The following is a 19,513-nucleotide window of genomic DNA, read 5'->3' as shown; positions in this document are numbered from 1 at the left end:
TCTTCATCTCCTCAACTAATGTGTCAATTTCAGATTTATTCTTTCTAAACACATTTTCTGTTATAGCAAGGTCAGTGTATCTGTTTTTAATTGTGCACTGATTCTCTTTCAGTGTAATCATGTCTTTATTCATGTCAGACTTCATCATGTCCAGCTCCAGTTTGACTTTAGTCATGATCTCATTGGCTTGGATCAGGTATTCTTTCTCTTGTTTGATTTCATTCTTCAGTTTGTCCAGGTCTTGTTTTTCTGCCAAGAGTTTTGCTTTTTGCTGGATCTTTCCATTCTGTAGTTTGTTGTTGATTGATATTTGGTCCCTCACCTGATTATGGTCTGCCAGCATGTGTTTCAGTTCAAGCAACATTTTCTGCACACCTTCATTGTTGGTTTCTAAATTGGCCAATTTTTTCTTAATGTCTTCAAGTTTATTGTCATTCTTCTTCTTCAAATGATTGATCATTCTTTCCAAAGATAGTCTGGTAGATCTAAAGTGATCTTCCCAAACCTTCTGCTCAGATTGCAGATGTTCCACCTTTTCCTTTTCTTTGGCATGCAGTCTTAATTCACTATCAAAGTTACCTTTCATTGTAAGAATTTTTTCAATTTGTCTACTAAATTTATTTGTTGCAGCTTCAAAGTCCTCTTTCTTTTTATAATGTTCATGTTTGATAATATCCAGTTCCTCATTTTGTTGCTTTGAAAGGCATTTGTTATTACTGAATTCATCTCTTGCTTTCTTCAGATTCTCAACTAATGTGTCCATTTCTAATTTAGTCTTCCAAAACACATTTGCTTTAATTTCAAGGTCAATGTAGATGTCTTTAATCTTACGTCGATTCTCTTCCAGTGTGATCATTTCTTTTTTCAGGTCAGACTTCATCCAGTCTATCTCCATTTTTTCCTTGCTGATGATTTCATTGGCTTGGGTCAGATATTCTTTATTTTGTTTCATCTCATTGTCCAGCTCTTGTTTTCGTACCAAGAGTTTTGCCTGTTGGTTCTTCATGTCTTCTTTTTCTTTCACTATGTTTGAAAGTAAATTGTGAAGGTGGATTTTTCCATTCTGTAGTTTGCTGTTGATTGATATTTGGTTCCTCACTCCATTATGGTCTGCCAACATGTGCTTCAGTCCAAGCAATATTTTCTGCACACCTTCATTGTTTGCTTCCAAAGTGACCAATTTTGTGTTAATGTACTCGAATTTCTTCTTATGCTTCTCCTTCAAAGAACCTTTCATTCTTTGTATTGACATTTTATTGGTCCTGAAGTGATCTTTCCACACCTTCAGCTCAAATTGTAGATGTTCCATCTTCTCTTTGTCTTTGGCATGCAGTCTTCTGTTGAGAAGAAGCTTTTCCATTTCTGTGTTCATTTTTTGCAAGACAAATTCAAGCTTGGTTCTTTTCTCGTCATGTTCTTGTCTGATAACATCCAAGTCCTCCTTTTGTAGCCTTAAAAGACAACTTTGATCATTGAGTTGATCTCTGATGTTCATCATCACATCAACAAATGTTTCAGCTATGACTTTATTCTTCTTAAATGCCTGTGCTATGATTTCAAATTCAGTGTATCTGTCTTTAATCTTGCATTTATTGTCTCCCAGTGTAATCATTTCTTTATTCATGTCAGACTTCATCAAGTCCAGCTCCAGTTTGTCTTTGCTCATGACCTCATTGGCTTGGATCAGGTATTCTTTCTCTTGTTTGATTTCATTCTTCAGTTTGTCCAGGTCTTGTTTTTGAACCAAGAGTTTTTCCTTTTGATTCTCTATGTCTTCTTTTTCTTTCACTATGTTTGAAAGCAAATTTGAAAGCTGGATCTTTCCATTCTGTAGTTTGTTGTTGATTGATATTTGGTTCCTCACTTGATTATGGTCTTCCAGCATGTGTTTCAGTTCAAGCAACATTTTCTGCACATCCTCAGTGTTGGATTCCAACTTGACAATTGTTTTGTTAATGTCTTCAAGTCTACTCTTCTTCAGTGCCTTCAAATTATCTGCAAGTCCTTTGATATATAATACATTAGTCTGAAAATGATGTTCCCACAACTTCTGCTCAGATTGCAGATACTCCATCTTCTCCTTGTCTTTGCCATGCAATCTTCTTTCAAGAAGTATCTTTTCCATTTCTGTATTCATTCTTTTTGTGGCAGAGTCAAAGTATTGTCTCTTCTTCTTATGTTCTTGTTTCATGACATCCAACTCCTCCTCTTGTTGGTTTAAAAGAGATAAGTTATATTGGACTTCATCACTTGTTTCCTTCAGCTCCACAACGAATGTGTCCATTTCGACCTTGGTCTTCTTCAACTCACTTGCTGTGATTTCAAGGTCAATGTATCTGTCTTTAATCTTGTGTTTATTGTCTTCCACTGTGATCATTTCGTTTTTGATATCAGACTTCATTAATTCAAGCTCCAATTCCTCTTTGCTCATGATCTCATTGGCTTGGATCAGGTATTCTTTCTCTTGTTTGATTTCATTCTTCAGTTTGTCCAGGTCTTGTTTTTGCACCAAGAGTTTTTCCTTTTGATTCTTGACGTCTTCTTTTTCTTTCACTATTTTTAACAACAGATTGTCCAGCTGGATCTTTCCATTCTGTAGTTTGTTGTTGATTGATATTTGGTCCGTAACTTGATTATGGTCTGCCAGCATGTGTTTCAGTTGAAGTAACATTTTCTGCACACCTTCATTGTTGATTTCTAAATTTACCAATTTACTGGTAATGTCTTCGCCTTTCTTCTTATGCTTTTCCTTCCAATCATCTGTCATTCTTTTGATAGATAGTATGTTAGTCTGGAATTGATCTTCCCACACCTTCTGCTCAGATTGCAGGTGTTCCAGCATCTCCATGTCTTTGGCATGCAGTCTTCTTTCAATTTCAAAATTAGCCTTCAATGTTAGTAGCTTTTCCATTTCTTTACTCATTTTTGCAGTGGCAGATGCAAACCCATGTCTTTCCTTGTTATGTTCTTCTCTGATAATATCCAGGTCCTCCTTTTGTTGCTTTGAAAGGCATCTGTTATATTGGGCGTCATCCCTTACATTCTTCAGCTGCACAATGCATTTCTCTATTTCTACTTTCGTCTTCTTCAATTCATTTGCTGAGATTTCAAATTCAGTGTATCTGTCTTTAATCTTGCGTTGATTGTCTTCCAGCATCATCCTTTCTTTATTCATGTCAGACTTCATCAAGTCCAGCTCCAGTTTGTCTTTGCTCATGATCTCATTGGCTTGGATCAGGTATTCTTTCTCTTGTTTGATTTCATTCCTCATTTTGTCCAGGTCTTGATTTTGCACCAAGAGTTTTATCTTATGGTTGTCTATGTCTTCTTTTTTTTTCAATATTTTTGACAACAAATTGTCCAGCTGGATCTTTCCATTCTGTAGTTTGTTGTTGATTGACATTTGGTTCCTCACTTGATTATGGTCTGCCAGCATGTGTTTTAGTTCAAGCAACATTTTCTGCACACCTTCATTGTTGGTTTCTAAATTGACCAATTTATTCTTAATGGCTTCGAGACCTTTCTTATTTCTTTCCTCTAAATTATTTGCCATTCTTTTGATAGATAGTATGATCGTCAGAAAATGATCTTCCCGCACCTTCTGCTCAGATTGCAGGTGTTCCAGTGTTTTCTTGTCTTTGGCATGCAGTCTTCTCTTAATTTCTAAATTAGCCTTCAATGTTAGTAGCTTTTCCATTTCTGTAGTCATTTCTTTAATGGCAGAGTCAAAGGCTTTTTTCTTCTTATTATGTTGTTTTCTGAAAACATCTAAGTCCTCCTTTTGTTGCTTTGAAAGACATCTGTTGTATTGGACGTCGTCACTTATATTCTTCAACTCCACAACAAATGTGTCCATTTCGACCTTAGTCTTCTTCAACTCACTGACTGTGATTTCAAGGTCAATGTATCTGTCTTTAATCTTGTGTTTATTGTCTTCCAGTGTAATCATTTCTTTTTTCATATCAGACTTCATCAAGTCCAGCTCCAGTTTCTCTTTTCTTATGATCTCACTAGCTTGGATCAGGTATCCTTTGTCTTGTTCAATGTCACCCTTCAGTTTTTTCAGGCCTTGTTTTTCATCCAAGAGTTTTGCCCTTTGATGCTCTATCTCGACTTGTTGAATCGCTACGTTTGAAAGCAAATTTTCTAGATGGATCTTTCCATTCTGTAGTTTGTCATTGATTGATATTTGGTCCATCACTTGATTATGGTTTGCCAGCATGTGTTTCAGTTCAAGCAGCATTTTCTGAACACCTTCATTGTTGGTTTCTAAATTAACCAATATATTGTTAATGCCTTCGAGTTTCTTCTTATTCCTTGCCTTCAAATTATTTGTCATTCTTTCGAAAGATAGTATGATTGTCCGAAAATGATCTTCCCACACCTTCTGCTCAGATTGCAGGTGTTCCAGTGTTTCCTTGTCTTTGACATGCAATCTTCTTTCAATTTCTAAATTAGCCTTCAGTGTTAGTAGCTTTTCCATTTCTGTACTCATTTGTTTCAATGCAGAGTCAAAGGCTTTTCTCTTCTTATTATGTTCTTGTTTGATAACATGTAAGTCCTCCTCTTGTTGCTTTGAAAGACATCTGTTACATTGGACGTCATCTCTTATATTCTTCAGCTCCACAACGAATGTGTCCATTTCGACCTTCGTCTTCTTCAACTCACCTGCTGTGATTTCAAGTTCTTTGTATCTGTCTTTAATCTTGCGTTTATTATCTTCCAGTGTGATCATTTCTTTTTTCACATCAGACTTCATGAATTCAAGCTCCAATTTCTCTTTTCTAATGATCTCATTGGCTTGGATCAGGTATTCTTTGTCCTGCTCAATCTCACCCTTCATTTTTTTCAGATCTTGTTTTTCATCAAAAAGTTTTGCCTTTTGATTCTTGATCACTTCTTTTTCTATAGATATGTTTTTAAGGATGTTTGTGAGGATTGATATTTGGTTCTTCACTTGATTATGGTCTGCCAGCATGTGTTTCAGTTCAAGACATATTATCCGCACACCTTCATTGTTTGAGTCTAAAATGAGCACTTTTTTGTTAATGTCTTCCAGTTTCTTCTTATTCTGTGCTTTAAAATTATCTGTCATTCTTTTGATAGATAGTGTGATAGTCCGAAAGTGATCTACCCACAACTTCTGCTCAGATTGTAGATGTTCCATCTTTTCTTTGTCTTTGGCATGCAGTCTTCTTTCGAGAAGTATCTTTTCCATTTCTGTGTTCATTTTTTGCATGGCAAGTTGAAGCTTCATTCTTTTCCCGTCATGTTCTTGTCTGATAACATCCAAGTCCTCCTTTTGTTGCTTTGAAATACATCGATTATACTGGACTTCATCTCTTATATTCTTCAGCTCCACAATGAATTTCTCTATTTCTACTTTCATGTTGTTCAACTCATTTGTTGAAATTTCAAATTCAGTGTATCTGTCTTTAATCTTGCGTTGATTGTCTTCCAGTGTAATCATTTCTTTATTCATGTCAGACTTCATCAAGTCCAGCTCCAGTTTGTCTTTGCTCATGATCTCATTGGCTTGGATCAGGTATTCTTTCTCTCTTTTGATTTCATTCCTCAGTTTGTCCAGGTCTTGATTTTGCACCAATAGTTTTTTCATTTGGTTGTCTATGTCTTCTTTTTCTTTCACTATTTTTGACAACAGATTGTCCAACTGGATCTTTCCATTCTGTAGTTTGTTGTTGATTGATATTTGGTTCGTCATTTGATTATGGTCTGCCAGCGTGTGTTTCAGTTCAAGCAACATTTTCTGCACACCTTCATTGTTGGTTTCTAAATTGACCAATTTATTCTTAATGGCTTCGAGACTCTTCTTATTCCTTGCCTTCAAATTATTTGTCATTCTTTCGATAGATAGTATGATTGTCCGAAAATGATCTTCCCTTACCTTCTGCTCAGATTGCAGGTGTTCCAGTGTTTCCTTGTCTTTGACATGCAATATTCTTTCAATTTCAAAATTAGCCTTCAACGCGAGTAGCCTTTCCATTTCTGTACTCATTTGTTTCAATGCAGAGTCAAAGGCTTTTTTCTTCTTCTTATGTTGTTGTGTGATAACATGTAAGTCCTCCTCTTGTTGCTTTGAAAGACATCTGTTACATTGGACGTCATCTCTTATATTCTTCAGCTCCACAACGAATGTGTCCATTTCGACCTTCGTCTTCTTCAACTCACCTGCTGTGATTTCAAGGTCAATGTATCTGTCTTTAATCTTGCGTTTATTGTCTTCCAGTGTGATCATTTCTTTTTTCATATCAGACTTCATGAATTCAAGCTCCAATTTCTCTTTTCTAATGATCTCATTGGCTTGGATCAGGTATTCTTTGTCTTGTTCAATCTCACCCTTCATTTTTTTCAGATCTTGTTTTTCATCAAAAAGTTTTGCCTTTTGATTCTTGATCACTTCTTTTTCGTTTTTAAGGATGTTTGTGAGGATTGATATTTGGTTCCTCACTTGATTATGGTCTGCCAGCATGTGTTTCAGTTCAAGACATATTTTCTGCACACCTTCATTGTTTGTGTCTAAAATGAGCACTTTTTTGTTAATGTCTTCAAGTTTCTTCTTATTCTGTGCTTTAAAATTATTTTTGATAGATAGTGTGATAGTCCTAAAGTGATCTACCCACAACTTCTGCTCAGATCGTAGGTGTTCCATCTTCTCTTTGTCTTTGGCATGCAGTCTTCTTTGGATAAGTATCTTTTCCATTTCTGTGTTCATTTCTTGCATGGCAAATTCAAGCTTCATTCTTTTCCTGTCATGTTCTTGTCTGATAACATCCAAGTCCTCCTCTTGTTGTTTTGAACTACATCGATTATACTGGACTTTATCTCTTATATTCTTCAGCTCCACAATGAATTTCTCTATTTCTACTTTCGTCTTGTTCAACTCATTTGCTGAGATTTCAAATTCAGCGTATCCGTCTTTAATCTTGCATTGATTGTCTTTCAGTGTAATCATTTCTTTATTCATGTCAGACTTCATCAAGTCCAGCTCCAGTTTGTCTTTGCTCATGATCTCATTGGCTCGGATCAGGTATTCTTTCTCTTGTTTGATTTCATTCTTCAGTTTGTCCAGGTCTTGATTTTGCACCATAAGTCTTTCCTTTTGATTCTTGTTGTCTTCTTTTTCTTTCACAATTTTTGACAACAGATTGTCCAGCTGGATCTTTCCATTCTGTAGTTTGTTGTTGATTGATATTTGGTTCGTCATTTGATTATGGTCTGCCAGCATGTGTTTCAGTTCATGAAACATTCTCTGCAGAAGTTCATTTTTGGTTTCTAAATTGACCAATTTATTGTCAATATTTCTGAGGTTCTTCTTATTCTTTTCTTTCCAATCATCTGTCATTCTTTTGATGTTAGTCTGGAAATGATCTTCCCGCACCTTCTGCTCAGATTGCAGGTGTTCCAGTGTTTCCTTATCTTTGGCATGCAGTCTTCTTTCAATCTCAAAATTAGCCTTCAATGTTAGTAGCTTTTCCATTTCTGCACTCATTTGTTTGGTGGCAGACTCAAAGTCTTTTCTCTTTTCTTGGTGTTTTTGTCTGATAACATCCAACTCCTCCTTATGTTTCTTTAAAAAACATCTGTTGTATTGAACTTCATCTCTTGTTTCCCTCAGCTCCACAAAGAATGTGTCCATTTCGACCTTAGTCTTCTTCAACTCACTTGCTGTGATTTCAAGGTCAATGTATCTGTCTTTAATCTTGCATTTGTTTTTTTCCAGTGTGATCATTTCTTTTTTCATTTCAGACTTCATCAAATCGAACTCCATTTTCTCTTTTCTCATGATCTCATTGGCTTGGATCAGGTATTCTTTGTTTTGTTCAATCTCATTCTTCAGTTTGTCCAGGTCTTGTTTTTGTACCAAGAGTTGTGCCTTTTGATTCTCGATGTCTTCTTTTTCTTTCACTATATTTGACAACAGATTGTCCAGCTGGATCTTTCCATTCTGTAGTTTGTTGTTGATTGATATTTGGTCCGTAACTTGATTATGGTCTGCCAGCATGTGTTTCAGTTGAAGTAACATTTTCTGCACACCTTCATTGTTGGTTTCTAAATTGACAATTTTTGTGGTAATATCGTCAAGTTTCTTGTTATTCTTTTCCTTCCATTCATCTGTCATTCTTTTGATAGATAGTATGTTAGTCTCAAAACGGTCTTCCCACAACTTCTGCTCAGATTGCAGGTGTTTCAGTGTTTCCTTGTCTTTGGCATGCAGTCTTCTATCAATTTCTAAATTAGCCTTCAATGTTAGTAGCTTTTCCATTTCTGTATTCATTTGTTTAATGGCAGAGTCAAAGGCTTTTTTCTTATTATTATGTTTGTGTTTGATAACATCCAAGTCCTCTTCTTGTTGCTTTAAAAGACATCTGTTACATTGGACTTCATCTCTTGTTTTCTTCAGCTCCACAACGAATGTGTCCATTTCGACCTTGGTCTTCTTCAACTCGCCTGCTGTGATGTCAAGGTCAATGTATCTGTCTCTTAACTTGCGTTTATTTTCTTCCAGTGTGATCATTTCTTTTATCACATCAGACTTCTTGAATTCAAGCTCCAGTTTGTCTTTGCTCATGATCTCATTGGCTTGGATCAGGTATTCTTTCTCTTGTTTAATCTCATTCTTCAGTTTGTCCAGGTCTTGTTTTTGCACCAAGAGTTTTTCCTTTTGATTCTCGATGTCTTCTTTTTCTTTCAGTATTTTTGACAACAGGTTGTCCAGCTGGGTCTTTCCATTCTGTAATTTGTTGTTGATTGATATTTGGTTCGTCACTTGATTATGGTCTGCCAGCATGTGTTTCAGTTCAAGTAACATTTTCTGAACACCTTCATTGTTGGTTTCTAAATTGAACAATTTTTTGTTCATATCTTCGAGTTTCTTTGTATTCTTTTCCTTCCAATTATCTTTCATTCTTTCGATAAACTGCATGTTACTCCGAAGTTGCTCTTCCCACACCTTCTGCACAGATTGTAGATGCTCCATCTCCTCTTTGTCTTTGGCATGCAGTCTTCTTTGGATAAGTATAGTCTCCATTTCTGTGTTCATTTTTTGCATGGCAAATTCAAGCTTGGTTCTTTTCTTGTCATGTTCTTGTCTGATAACATCCAAGTCCTCCTTTTGTTGCTTTGAAATACATCGATTATACTGGACTTCATCTCTTATATTCTTCAGCTCCACAATGAATTTCACTATTTCTACTTTCGTCTTCTTCAACTCATTTGCTGAGATTTCAAATTCAGTGTTTCTGTCTTTAATCTTGTGTTTATTGTCTTCCAGTGTGATTATTTCTTTTTGCATGTCAGACTTTATCAAGTCCAGCTCCAGTTTCTCTTTTTTCATGATCTCATTGGCTTGGATCAGGTATTCTTTCTCTTGTTTAAGCTCATTCCTCAGTTTGTCCAGGTCTTGTTTTTGTACCAAGACTTTTGCCTGTTGATTCTCTGTGTTTTCTTTTTCTTTCATTATTTTTGACAACAGATTGTCCAGCTGGATCTTTCCATTCTGTAGTTTGTTGTTGATTGATATTTGGTCCGTAACTTGATTATGGTCTGCCAGCATGTGTTTCAGTTCATGAAACATTTTCTGCACACTTTCATTGTTGGTTTCTAAATTGACAATTGTTGTGGTAATATTGTCAAGTTTCTTGTTATTCTTTTCCTTCCATTCATCTGTCATTCTTTTGATCGATAGTATGTTAGTCTCAAAACGATCTTCCCACACCTTCTGCTCAGATTGCAGGTGTTCCAGTGTTTCCTTGTCTTTGGCATGCAGTCTTCTTTCAATTTCAAAATTAGCCTTCAATGTTAGTAGCTTTTCCATTTCTTTACTCATTTGTTTCATGGCAGAGTCAAATGCTTTTTTCTTCTTATTATGTTCTTGTTTGATAACATCCAAGTCCTCTTCTTGTTGCTTTAAAAGACATCTGTTACATTGGACTTCATCTCTTGTTTTCTTCAGCTCCACAACGAATGTGTCCATTTCGACCTTAGTCTTCTTCAACTCACCTGCTGTGATTTCAAATTCAGTGTATCTGTTTTTAATCTTGCGTTTATTGTCTTCCAGTGTGATCATTTCCTTTATCACATCGGACTTCTTGAATTCAAGCTCCAGTTTGTCTTTGCTCATGATCTCATTGGCTTGGATCAGGTATTCTTTCTCTTGTTTAATCTCTTCCTTCAGTTTTTCCAGCTCCTGTTTTTGCACCAAGAGTTTTTCCTTTTTATTCTTGATGTCTTCTTTTTCTTTCACTATTTTTGACAACAGATTGTCCAGCTGGGTCTTTCCATTCTGTAGTTTGTTGTTGATTGATATTTGGTCCATAACTTGATTATGGTCTGCCAGCATGTGTTTCAGTTCAAGCAACATTTTCTGCACACCTTCATTGTTGGTTTCTAAATTGACCAATTTATTGTTAATGTCTTCAAGTTTCTTCTTATTATTTTCCTTCCAATTATCTTTCATTCTTCCGATGGATAGGATGTTAGTCTGGAATTGATCTTCCCACACCTTCTGCTCAGATTGCAGGTGTTCCAGCGTCTCCTTGTCTTTGGCATGCAGTCTTCTTTCACTTTCAAAATTAGCCTTCAATGTTAGTAGCTTTTCCATTTCTGTACTCATTTGTTTAATGGCAGAGTCAAAAGCTTTTTTCTTCTTATTATGTTCTTGTTTGATAACATTCAAGTCCTCCTCTTGTTGCTTTGAAAGACATCTGTTATATTGGACTTCATCTCTTATTTTCTTCAGCTCCACAACAAATGTGTCCATTTCGACCTTCGTCTTCTTCAACTCACTTGCTGTGATTTCAAGGTAAATGTATCTGTCTTTAATTTTGCATTTGTTGTCTTCCAGTGTGATCATTTCATTCTTCATTTCAGATTTAATCAAGTCAAACTCCATTTTCTCTTTGCTCATAATCTCATTGGCTTGGATCAGGTATTCTTTCTCTTGTTCAATCTCATTCTTCAGTTTGTCCAGGTCTTGTTTTTTCACCAAAAGTGTTGCCTTTTGATTTTCTGTGTTTTCTTTGTCTTTCATTACAGTTGAAAGCCAATCGTCCAAATGGATCTTTCCTCTCAGTGCTTGTTTCTTGTTGCTTGATATTTGGTTCTTCACTTGATTATAGTCTGCCACCATGTGTTTCAATTCAAGACATATTTTCTGCACACCTTCATTGGTTGTGTCTAAAATGACCACTTTTTTGTTAATGTCTTCCAGTTTCTTCTCATTCCATATTTTAAAATTAACTGTCATTCTTTCTATAGATTGCGTGTTAGTCCTCAGGTGATCTTGCCACACCTTCAGCTCAGATTGTAGATGTTCCATCTTCTCTTTGTCTTTGGCATGCAGTCTTCTTTGGAGAAGTATATTCTCCATTTCTGTATTCATTTTTTGTATGGCAAATTCAAGCTTGGTTCTTTTCTTGTCATGTTCTTGTCTGATAACATCCAAGTCCTCCTTTTGTTGTTTTGAAATACATCGATTATACTGGACTTCATCTCTTATATCCTTCAGCTCCACAATGAATTTCTCTATTTCTACTTTCGTCTTGTTCAACTCATTTGCTGAGATTTCAAATTCAGTGTATCTGTCTTTAATCTTGCGTTGATTGTCTTCCAGTGTAATCATTTCTTTATTCATGTCAGACTTCATCAAGTCCAGCTCCAGTTTGTCTTTGCTCATGATCTCATTGGCTTGGATCAGGTATTCTTTCTCTTGTTTAATCTCATTCTTCAGTTTGTCCAGGTCTTGTTTTTGCATCAAGAGTTTTTCCTTTTGATTCTCGGTGTCTTCTTTTTCTTTCACTATTTTTGACAACAAATTGTCCAGCTGGATCTTTCCATTCTGTAGTTTGTTGTTGATTGATATTTGGTTCCTCATTTGATTATGGTCTGCCAGCATGTGTTTCAGTTCTAGCAGCCTTTTCTGCACACCTTCATTGTTGGTTTCTAAACTGACCAATTTATTGTCAATATTTTCCAGTTTCTTCTTATTGTTTTCTTTCCAATCATCTGTCATTCTTTTGATGTTAGTCTGGAAATGATCTTCCCGCACCTTCTGCTCAGATTGCAGGTGTTCCAGTGTCTCCTTGTCTTTGGCAAGCAGTCTTCTTTCAATCTCAAAATTAGCCTTCAATGTTAGTAGCTTTTCCATTCCTGTACTCATTTGTTTAATGGCAGAGTCAAAGTATTTTCTCTTCTCTTGGTGTTTTTGTCTGATGACATCCAAATCCTCCTCTTGTTGCTTTAAAATACATCTGATACTTTGGACTTCATCTCTTGTTTTCTTCAGCTCCACAAAGAACATGTCCATTTCAACCTTAGTCTTATTCAACTCATTTGCTGTGATTTCAAGTTCAATGTATCTGTCTTTAATCTTGCATTTGTTTTTTTCCAGTGTGATAATTTCTTTTTTCATTTCAGACTTCATCAAATCAAACTCCATTTTCTCTTTGTTCATGATCTCATTGGCTTGGATCAGGTATTCTTTGTTTTGTTCAATCTCATTATTCAGTTTGTTCAAGTCTTGTTTTTCAAACAATAATTTTACCTTTTGATTTTCTGTGTTTTCTTTGTCTTTCATGATGTTTGACAGCAAATCTTCCAGATGGATCTTTTGTTTTTTGTTGATTGATATTTGTTTTTTCACTTGATTATGGTCTGCCAGCATGTGCTTCAATTCAAGACATATTTTCTGCACACCTTCATTGGTTGTGTCGAAAATGACAACTTTTTTGTTAATGTCTTCCAGTTTCTTCTCATTTTGTGCTTTGAAATTATCTGTCAATCTTTGGATAGACAGTATGGTCGTCCTAAAGTGATCTTCCCACACCTTCTGCTCTGATTGCAGGTGTTCCAGCTTCTCCTTGTCTTTGGCATGCAGTCTTCTTTCCAGAAGTATCTTTTCCATTTCTGTACTCATTTGTTTCATGGCAGAGACAACAGTTTTTTTCTTCTTGTTATGTTCTTGTATGATAACACCCAAATCCTCCTTTTGTTGCTTTGAACTACATCGATTATACTGGACTTCATCTCTTATATTCTTCAGCTCCACAATTAATTTCTCTATTTCTACTTTTATCTTGTTCAACTCATTTGCTGAGATTTCAAATTCAGTGTATCTGTCTTTAATATTGCGTTTATTGTCTTCCAGTGTAATCATTTCTTTATTCATGTCAGACTTCATCAAGTCCAGGTCCAATTTGTCTTTGCTCATGATCTCATTGGCTTGGATCAGGTATTCTTTCTCTTGTTTAATCTCATTATTTATTTTTTCCAGGTCTTGTTTTTGCACCACAAGTCTTTCCTTTTGATTCTTGTTGTCTTCTTTTTCTTTCACTATTTTTGACAACAAATTGTCCAGCTGGATCTTTCCATTCTGTAGTTTGTTGTTGATTGATATTTGGTTCTTCACTTGATTATGGTCTGCCAGCATGTATTTCAGTTCAAGACATATTTTTTGCACGCCTTCATTGTTGGTTTCTAAATTGACAATTTTTTTGTAAATGTCTTCAACTTTCTTCTCATTCTGTGCTTTAAAATGATCTGCCATTCTTTCTATAGATTGCATGTTAGTCCTAAAGCGATCTTCCCACACCTTCTGCTCAGATTGTAGATGTTCCATCTTCTCTTTGTCTTTGGCATGCAGTCTTCTTTGGATAAGTATCTTTTGCATTTCTGTGTTCATTTTCTGCATGGCAAATTCAAGCTTGGTTCTTTTCTTGTCATGTTCTTGTCTGATAACATCCAAGTCCTCCTTTTGTTGTTTTGAAATACATCGATTATACTGGACTTCATCTCTTATATTCTTCAGCTCCACAATTAATTTCTCTATTTCTACTTTCGTCTTGATCAACTCATTTGCTGAGATTTCAAATTTAGCCCAGCTGTGTTTAATCTTGCGTTGATTGTCTTTCAATGTGATCATTTCTTTTTTCATGTCAGACTTCATGAAGTCCAGTTCCAGTTTCTCTTTTATCACAATCTCATGGGCTTGGATCAGGCATTCTTGGTCTTGTTTTTGCACCAAGAGTTGTGCTTTTTGGTTCTCTACGTCTTCTTTTTCTTTCACTATTTTTGAAAACAGATTGCCCAGCTGGATCTTTCCATTCTGTAGTTTGTTGTTGATTGATATTTGGTCTGTCACTTGATTATGGTCTGCCAGCAAGTGTTTCAGTTCAAGCAACATATTCCCCACACCTTCATTTTTGGTTTCTAAATTGCCAATTTTTTTGTAAATGTCTTTGAGTTTCTTCTCATTCTTTTCCTTCCAATTATCTTTTGTTCTTTTTATAGATAGTATGTTAGTCTGAAAATGATCTTCCCGCACCTTCTGCTCAGATTGCAGGTGTTCCAACGTCTCCTTGTCTTTGGCATGCATTCTTCTTTCAATTTCAAAATTAGCCTTCAATGTTAGTAGCTTTTCCATTTCTGTACTCATTTGTTTCATGGCAGAGTCAAAGGCTTTTTTCTTCTTATTATGTTCTTGTTTGATAACATCTAAGTCCTCCTCTTGTTGCTTTAAAAGCCATCTGTTATATTTGCCTTGATCACTTGTTTTCTTCAGCTCCACAACGAATGTGTACATTTCCACCTTCGTCTTCTTCAACTCACTTGCTGTGATTTCAAGGTCAATGTATCTGTCTTTAATTTTGCATTTGTTTTCTTCCAGTGTGATCATTTCATTCTTCATTTCAGACTTCATCAAGTCAAACTCCATTTTCTCTTTGCTCATGATCTCATTGGCTTGGATCAGGTATTCTTTCTCTTGTTTGATTTCATTCTTCAGTTTTTCAAGGTCTTGTTTTTGCACCAAGAGTTGTGCCTTTTGATTCTCTATGTCTTCTTTTTCTTTCACTATTTTTGACAACAGATTGTCCAGCTGGATCTTTCCATTCTGTAGTTTGTTGTTGATTGATATTTGGTCCGTCACTTGATTATGGTCTGCCAGCATGTGTTTCAGTTCAAGACATATTTTCTGCACACCTTCATTGTTGGTTTCTAAATTCACCACTTTTTTGTTAATGTCTTGGAGTTTCTTTTCATTCTGCGCTTTGAAATTAACTGTCATTCTTTCTATAGATTGCATGTTAGTCCTAAAGTGATCCTCCCACACCTTCAGCTCAGATTGGAGATGTTCCATCTTCTCTTTGTCTTTAGCGCAAAGTCTTCTTTGGATCTTTTCCATTTCTGTGTTCATTTTCTGCATGGCAAATTCAAGCTTGTTTCTTTTCTTGTCATGTTCTTGTCTGATCACATGCAAGTCCTCCTTTTGTTGTTTTGAAATACATCGATTATACTGGACTTCATCTCTTATATTCTTCAGCTCCACAATGAATTTCTCTATTTCTACTTTTATCTTCTTCAACTCATTTGCTGAGATTTCAAATTCAGTGTATCTGTCTTTAATCTTACATTGATTGTCTTCCAGTGAAATAATTTCTTTATTCATGGCAGACTTCATCAAGTCCAGCTCCAGTTTGTCTTTGCTCATGATCTCATTGGCTTGGATCAGGTATTCTTTCTCTTGTTTGATTTCATTCTTCAGTTTGTCCAGGTCTTGTTTTTGTACCAAAAGTTTTTCCTTTTGATTCTCGATGTCTTCTTTTTCTTTCACTATTTTTGACAACAGATTGTCCAGCTGGATCTTTCCATTCTGTAGTGCTTCATTGATTGATATTTTGTTCGCCACTTGATTATGGTCTGCCAGCACGTCTTTCACTTCAAGCAACATTTTTTGCAGAAGTTCATTTTTGTTTTTTAAATTGACCATATTACTGTTAAAGTTTTCGACTTTCTTCTGATTTGTTTCCTTCAAATTATTTGTCATTCTTTCGATAGATAGTATTTTAATCTGAAAATGATCTTCTCTTACCTTCTGCTCAGATTGCAGGTGTTCCAGTGTTTCCTTGTCTTTGACATGCAGTCTTCTTTCAATTTCAAAATTAGCCTTCAATGTTAGTAGCTTTTCCATTTCTGTGCTCATTTGTTTAATGGCAGAGTCAAAGGCTTTTTTCTTCTTATTATGCTCTTGTCTGGTAACATCCAAATCCTCCTTTAGTTGCTTTGAAATGAATCTGTTATATTGGACGTAATCTCTTATATTCTTCAGCTCCACAACAAATGTGTCTATGTCTACTTTTGTTTTATTCATCTCAATTATGAGGATTTCAAAATCAATGTATCTGTCTTTAATCTTGCGTTGATTGTCTTCCAGTGTAATCATTTCTTTATTCATGTCAGACTTCATCAAGTCCAGCTCCAGTTTGTCTTTGCTCATGATATCATTGGCTTGGATCAGGTATTCTTTCTCTTGTTTGATTTCATTCTTCAGTTTGTCCAGGTCTTGTTTTTCTGCCAAGAGTTTTTCCTTTTGATTCTCTATGTCTTCTTTTTCTTTCACTATTTTTGACAACAAATTGTCCAGCTGGATCTTTCCATTCTGTAGTTTGTTGTTGATTGATATTTGGTCCTTAACTTGATTATGGTCTGCCAGCAAGTGTTTCAGTTCATGTAACATTTTCTGCACACCTTCATTGTTGGTTTCTAAATTGACAATTTTTGTGGTAATATCTTCAAGTTTCTTGTTATTCTTTTCCTTCCAATTATCTATCATTATTTTGATCGATAGTATGTTAGTCTGAAAACGATCTTCCCACAACTTCTGCCCAGATTGCAGGTGTTCCAGTGTTTCCTTGTCTTTGGCATGCAGTCTTCTTTCAATTTCAAAATTAGCCTTCAATGTTAGTAGCTTTTCCATTGCTGTACCCATTTGTTTCATGGCAGAGTCAAAGGCTTTTTTCTTCTTATTATGTTCTTGTTTGACAACATCCCACTCCTCCTCTTGTTGTTTTGAAAGACATCGAATATACTGGACTTCATCTCTTATATTCTTCAGCTCTACAATGAATGTGTCTAGTTCTACTTTCGTTTTGTTCAACTCATTTGCTGATATTTCAAATTCAGTGTATCTGTCTTTAATCTTCTGTTGATTGTCTTCCAAGGTCATACTTTCTTTAGTCATATCAGACTTCATCAAGTCCAGCTCCAGTTTGTCTTTGCTCATGATCTCATTGGCTTGGATCAGGTATTCTTTCTCTTGTTTGAGTTCATTCTTCAGTTTGTCCAGGTCTTGATTTTGCACAAAGAGTTTTACCTTTTGATTCTCTATGTCTTCTTTCTCTTTCACTATTTTTGACCACAGATTGTCCAGCTGGATCTTTCCATTCTGTAGTTTGTTGTTGATTGATATTTGGTCCGTAACTTGATTATGGTCTGCCAGCATGTGTTTCAGTTCAAGTAACATTTTCTGCACACTTTCATTGTTGGTTTCTAAATTGACCAATTTATTGTTCGTATATTCTAGTTTCTTCTCATTTTTTTCCTTCCATTCATCTGTCATTCTTTTGATAGATAGTATGTTAGTCTGGAATTGATCTTCCCACACCTTCTGCTCAGATTGCAGGTGTTCCAGTGTTTCCTTGTCTTTGGCATGCAGTCTTCTTTCACTTTCAAAATTATCCTTCAATGTTACTAGCTTTTCCATTTCTTTACTCATTTTTGCAGTGGCAGATGCAAACCCATGTCTTTCCTTGTTATGTTCTTGTCTGATAACATCCAAGTCCTCCTTTTGTTGCTTTAACATGCGTCTGTTATAATTTAGGTGATCTCTTTTCATTTGAACATCAACATTTAAGTCTTGAATACTTTTCCTCTCTTTCTTTATTTTTTGAACTAATTTGCCCATTTCTAGTTTATTATTCCTCAATGTATTTGCCGTGATTTCAAGGTCAGTATATCTGTCTTTAACCTTGCGTTGATTTTCTTCCAGTGTGATCATTTCCTTTTTCATATCAGACTTCATCAAATCCATCTCCAGTTTGTCTTTGCTCATGATTTCCTTGGCTTGGATCAGGTATTCTTTCTTTCGTTTAATCTCATTCTTCAGGTTGTCCAGGTCTTGTTTTCCCACCAAGAGTTTCACTTTTTGGTTCTCTCTTTCTTCTTTTTCTTTCGTTATGTGTGACAGCAAATTGTCCATCTGGATCTTTTCATGCCATATTCGTGCGGTGGTGATTGATATTTGGTTCCTCGCTTGTCTCCAGTTGGCCAGCATGTGTTTCAATGAAAGCAACATCTTCTGCACACCTTCATTGTTTGTCCTGTTGTCGGTGTTTAAAGTAATGAGAGATGCCTTTTGTTTCCGAAGATGATCCTTTGCATTTCCGAGAATTTCCATTTCCTTCCTCACCTTTTCCAGTTGTATGTGGATCACTTTCATAAGCTCATGAAGATCACTGAAATGTCCGTTGATCTTTGAACTCATGTGTTTTTCGTTTGTTTTGACCAAGATATTTTCGACATTCATCCTCCCCAAATGTTGTATCCTTCGGTTGCCGGGTTTGATTCCAGTCGTTCGCTCATCGCTATCATGATGATTCTTCTGAGGCTGCTCTTTTTGCTGTTGTTGTAGTTTGGACCTTAGAAGTTCTAAGTCATCTCTCTCTCTTCGTATTTTCTCCAGTCTTTTGTCCAATTCCCTTTTCTTCTTTTTGGTTGCCATATCAACAAACCTTCTTTCCATTTTGATTTGATTCCACCAGGTTTCTGTTTCTGTTTTTCTCAGAAATGTCCTTAATTCTTGTTCAGTTCGTTTTTTCTGAATTTCATGTAGCTCTTGTTTGGTCACTGGCTGGTTTTCATCAACCTCATTCGAATTCTTTGGTATGTCCAACTTTTGCACAGCGACTCCAACTTGAGTGTCTTTTTGTTTGTTTTTACTTTCATCTTGATTTTCTTGTTGCACGTCATTTGGCTTCTCAGTTGCATTTAATATCACTCGTAAGTTCTTTGCTGTCTGTTGTCTTTGGCTTAGCAGGTGATATATTTCCATTATGAGTTTTTGAATGTCACAACTGGTTTTCTCCACGTCCCCCATAGAACTCTCTATTGTCTGTCTCAGTTTCTTTTCTTGCTCTGTAAGTTTATGGATCTCATTTTTAATATGACGGGATTCTCTTGTCAAATCCCCATCGGTGTCTTGTTCTTCATCCAAGTGTTCAAGTGTTATATTCTTCAATGAGTCCATCTTTGTCTCGTTCAGGCCTTTTTTGACATTATATGTAACTGCAGAAAAGGGATTTTGGATTGAAGAGTCTCTAAATTCCCATGTAATATTCCGAGTCGTTATCTGTTGATCAAAAAAAGATTGGAAAGGTTGGAGATAGTTAAAGGTTCCTACCACTATGTTACAATATATTACAATTACAATAACATATGCTATCTCTATACTTTAGCATGAGTTCCCTCTTGAATTCAATGTTGTTGTTTTTAACGTTCCTTATCAAAGCTCTGGGACTTTCCTTGCCATCTTGTTGACTTATTTTGTAACCGTATTATTATATACTAATACACAATGTGCTCATCAGGGCTTGGTGCACTGTGCTTTCCAGAAGGAAGAACGGATACAAAAGCATAAGCAAACTGGGGACTTGTACGAGTG

The 19,513-nt window shown here is 35.8% G+C and overlaps 2 protein-coding genes across 6 annotated transcripts in view; one reads left to right on the top strand and one right to left on the bottom strand.

The window, feature by feature from the left end:
• Positions 1 to 19,513, bottom strand: part of si:ch211-250g4.3 (uncharacterized) — a 90,156-nt gene that overhangs the window by 53,437 nt on the left and 17,206 nt on the right. For all 5 annotated transcript variants that reach the window (XR_009132102.1, XM_058087530.1, XM_058087529.1 and 2 more), the window contains one exon: positions 1 to 19,201. This exon is cut by the window's left edge. Coding sequence is in view for 4 of the 5 variants with exons in the window: in XM_058087530.1 (XP_057943513.1) it covers positions 1 to 19,201 (19,201 nt within the window). In the remaining variant the exon portion in view is untranslated. The remainder of the gene's footprint in view (positions 19,202 to 19,513) is intronic.
• The window catches only part of sytl2a (synaptotagmin-like 2a), an 18,219-nt gene continuing 15,738 nt past the window's right edge, over positions 17,033 to 19,513 (top strand). The window contains exon 1 of the mRNA XM_058087534.1: positions 17,033 to 19,513. The gene's annotated coding sequence lies outside the window, so the exon portion shown is untranslated.

This window comes from Doryrhamphus excisus, chromosome 11 (genome assembly GCF_030265055.1).
Source record: "Doryrhamphus excisus isolate RoL2022-K1 chromosome 11, RoL_Dexc_1.0, whole genome shotgun sequence".
Taxonomy (NCBI): domain Eukaryota; kingdom Metazoa; phylum Chordata; class Actinopteri; order Syngnathiformes; family Syngnathidae; genus Doryrhamphus; species Doryrhamphus excisus.
This window is presented reverse-complemented; position numbering and strand designations above follow the sequence as displayed.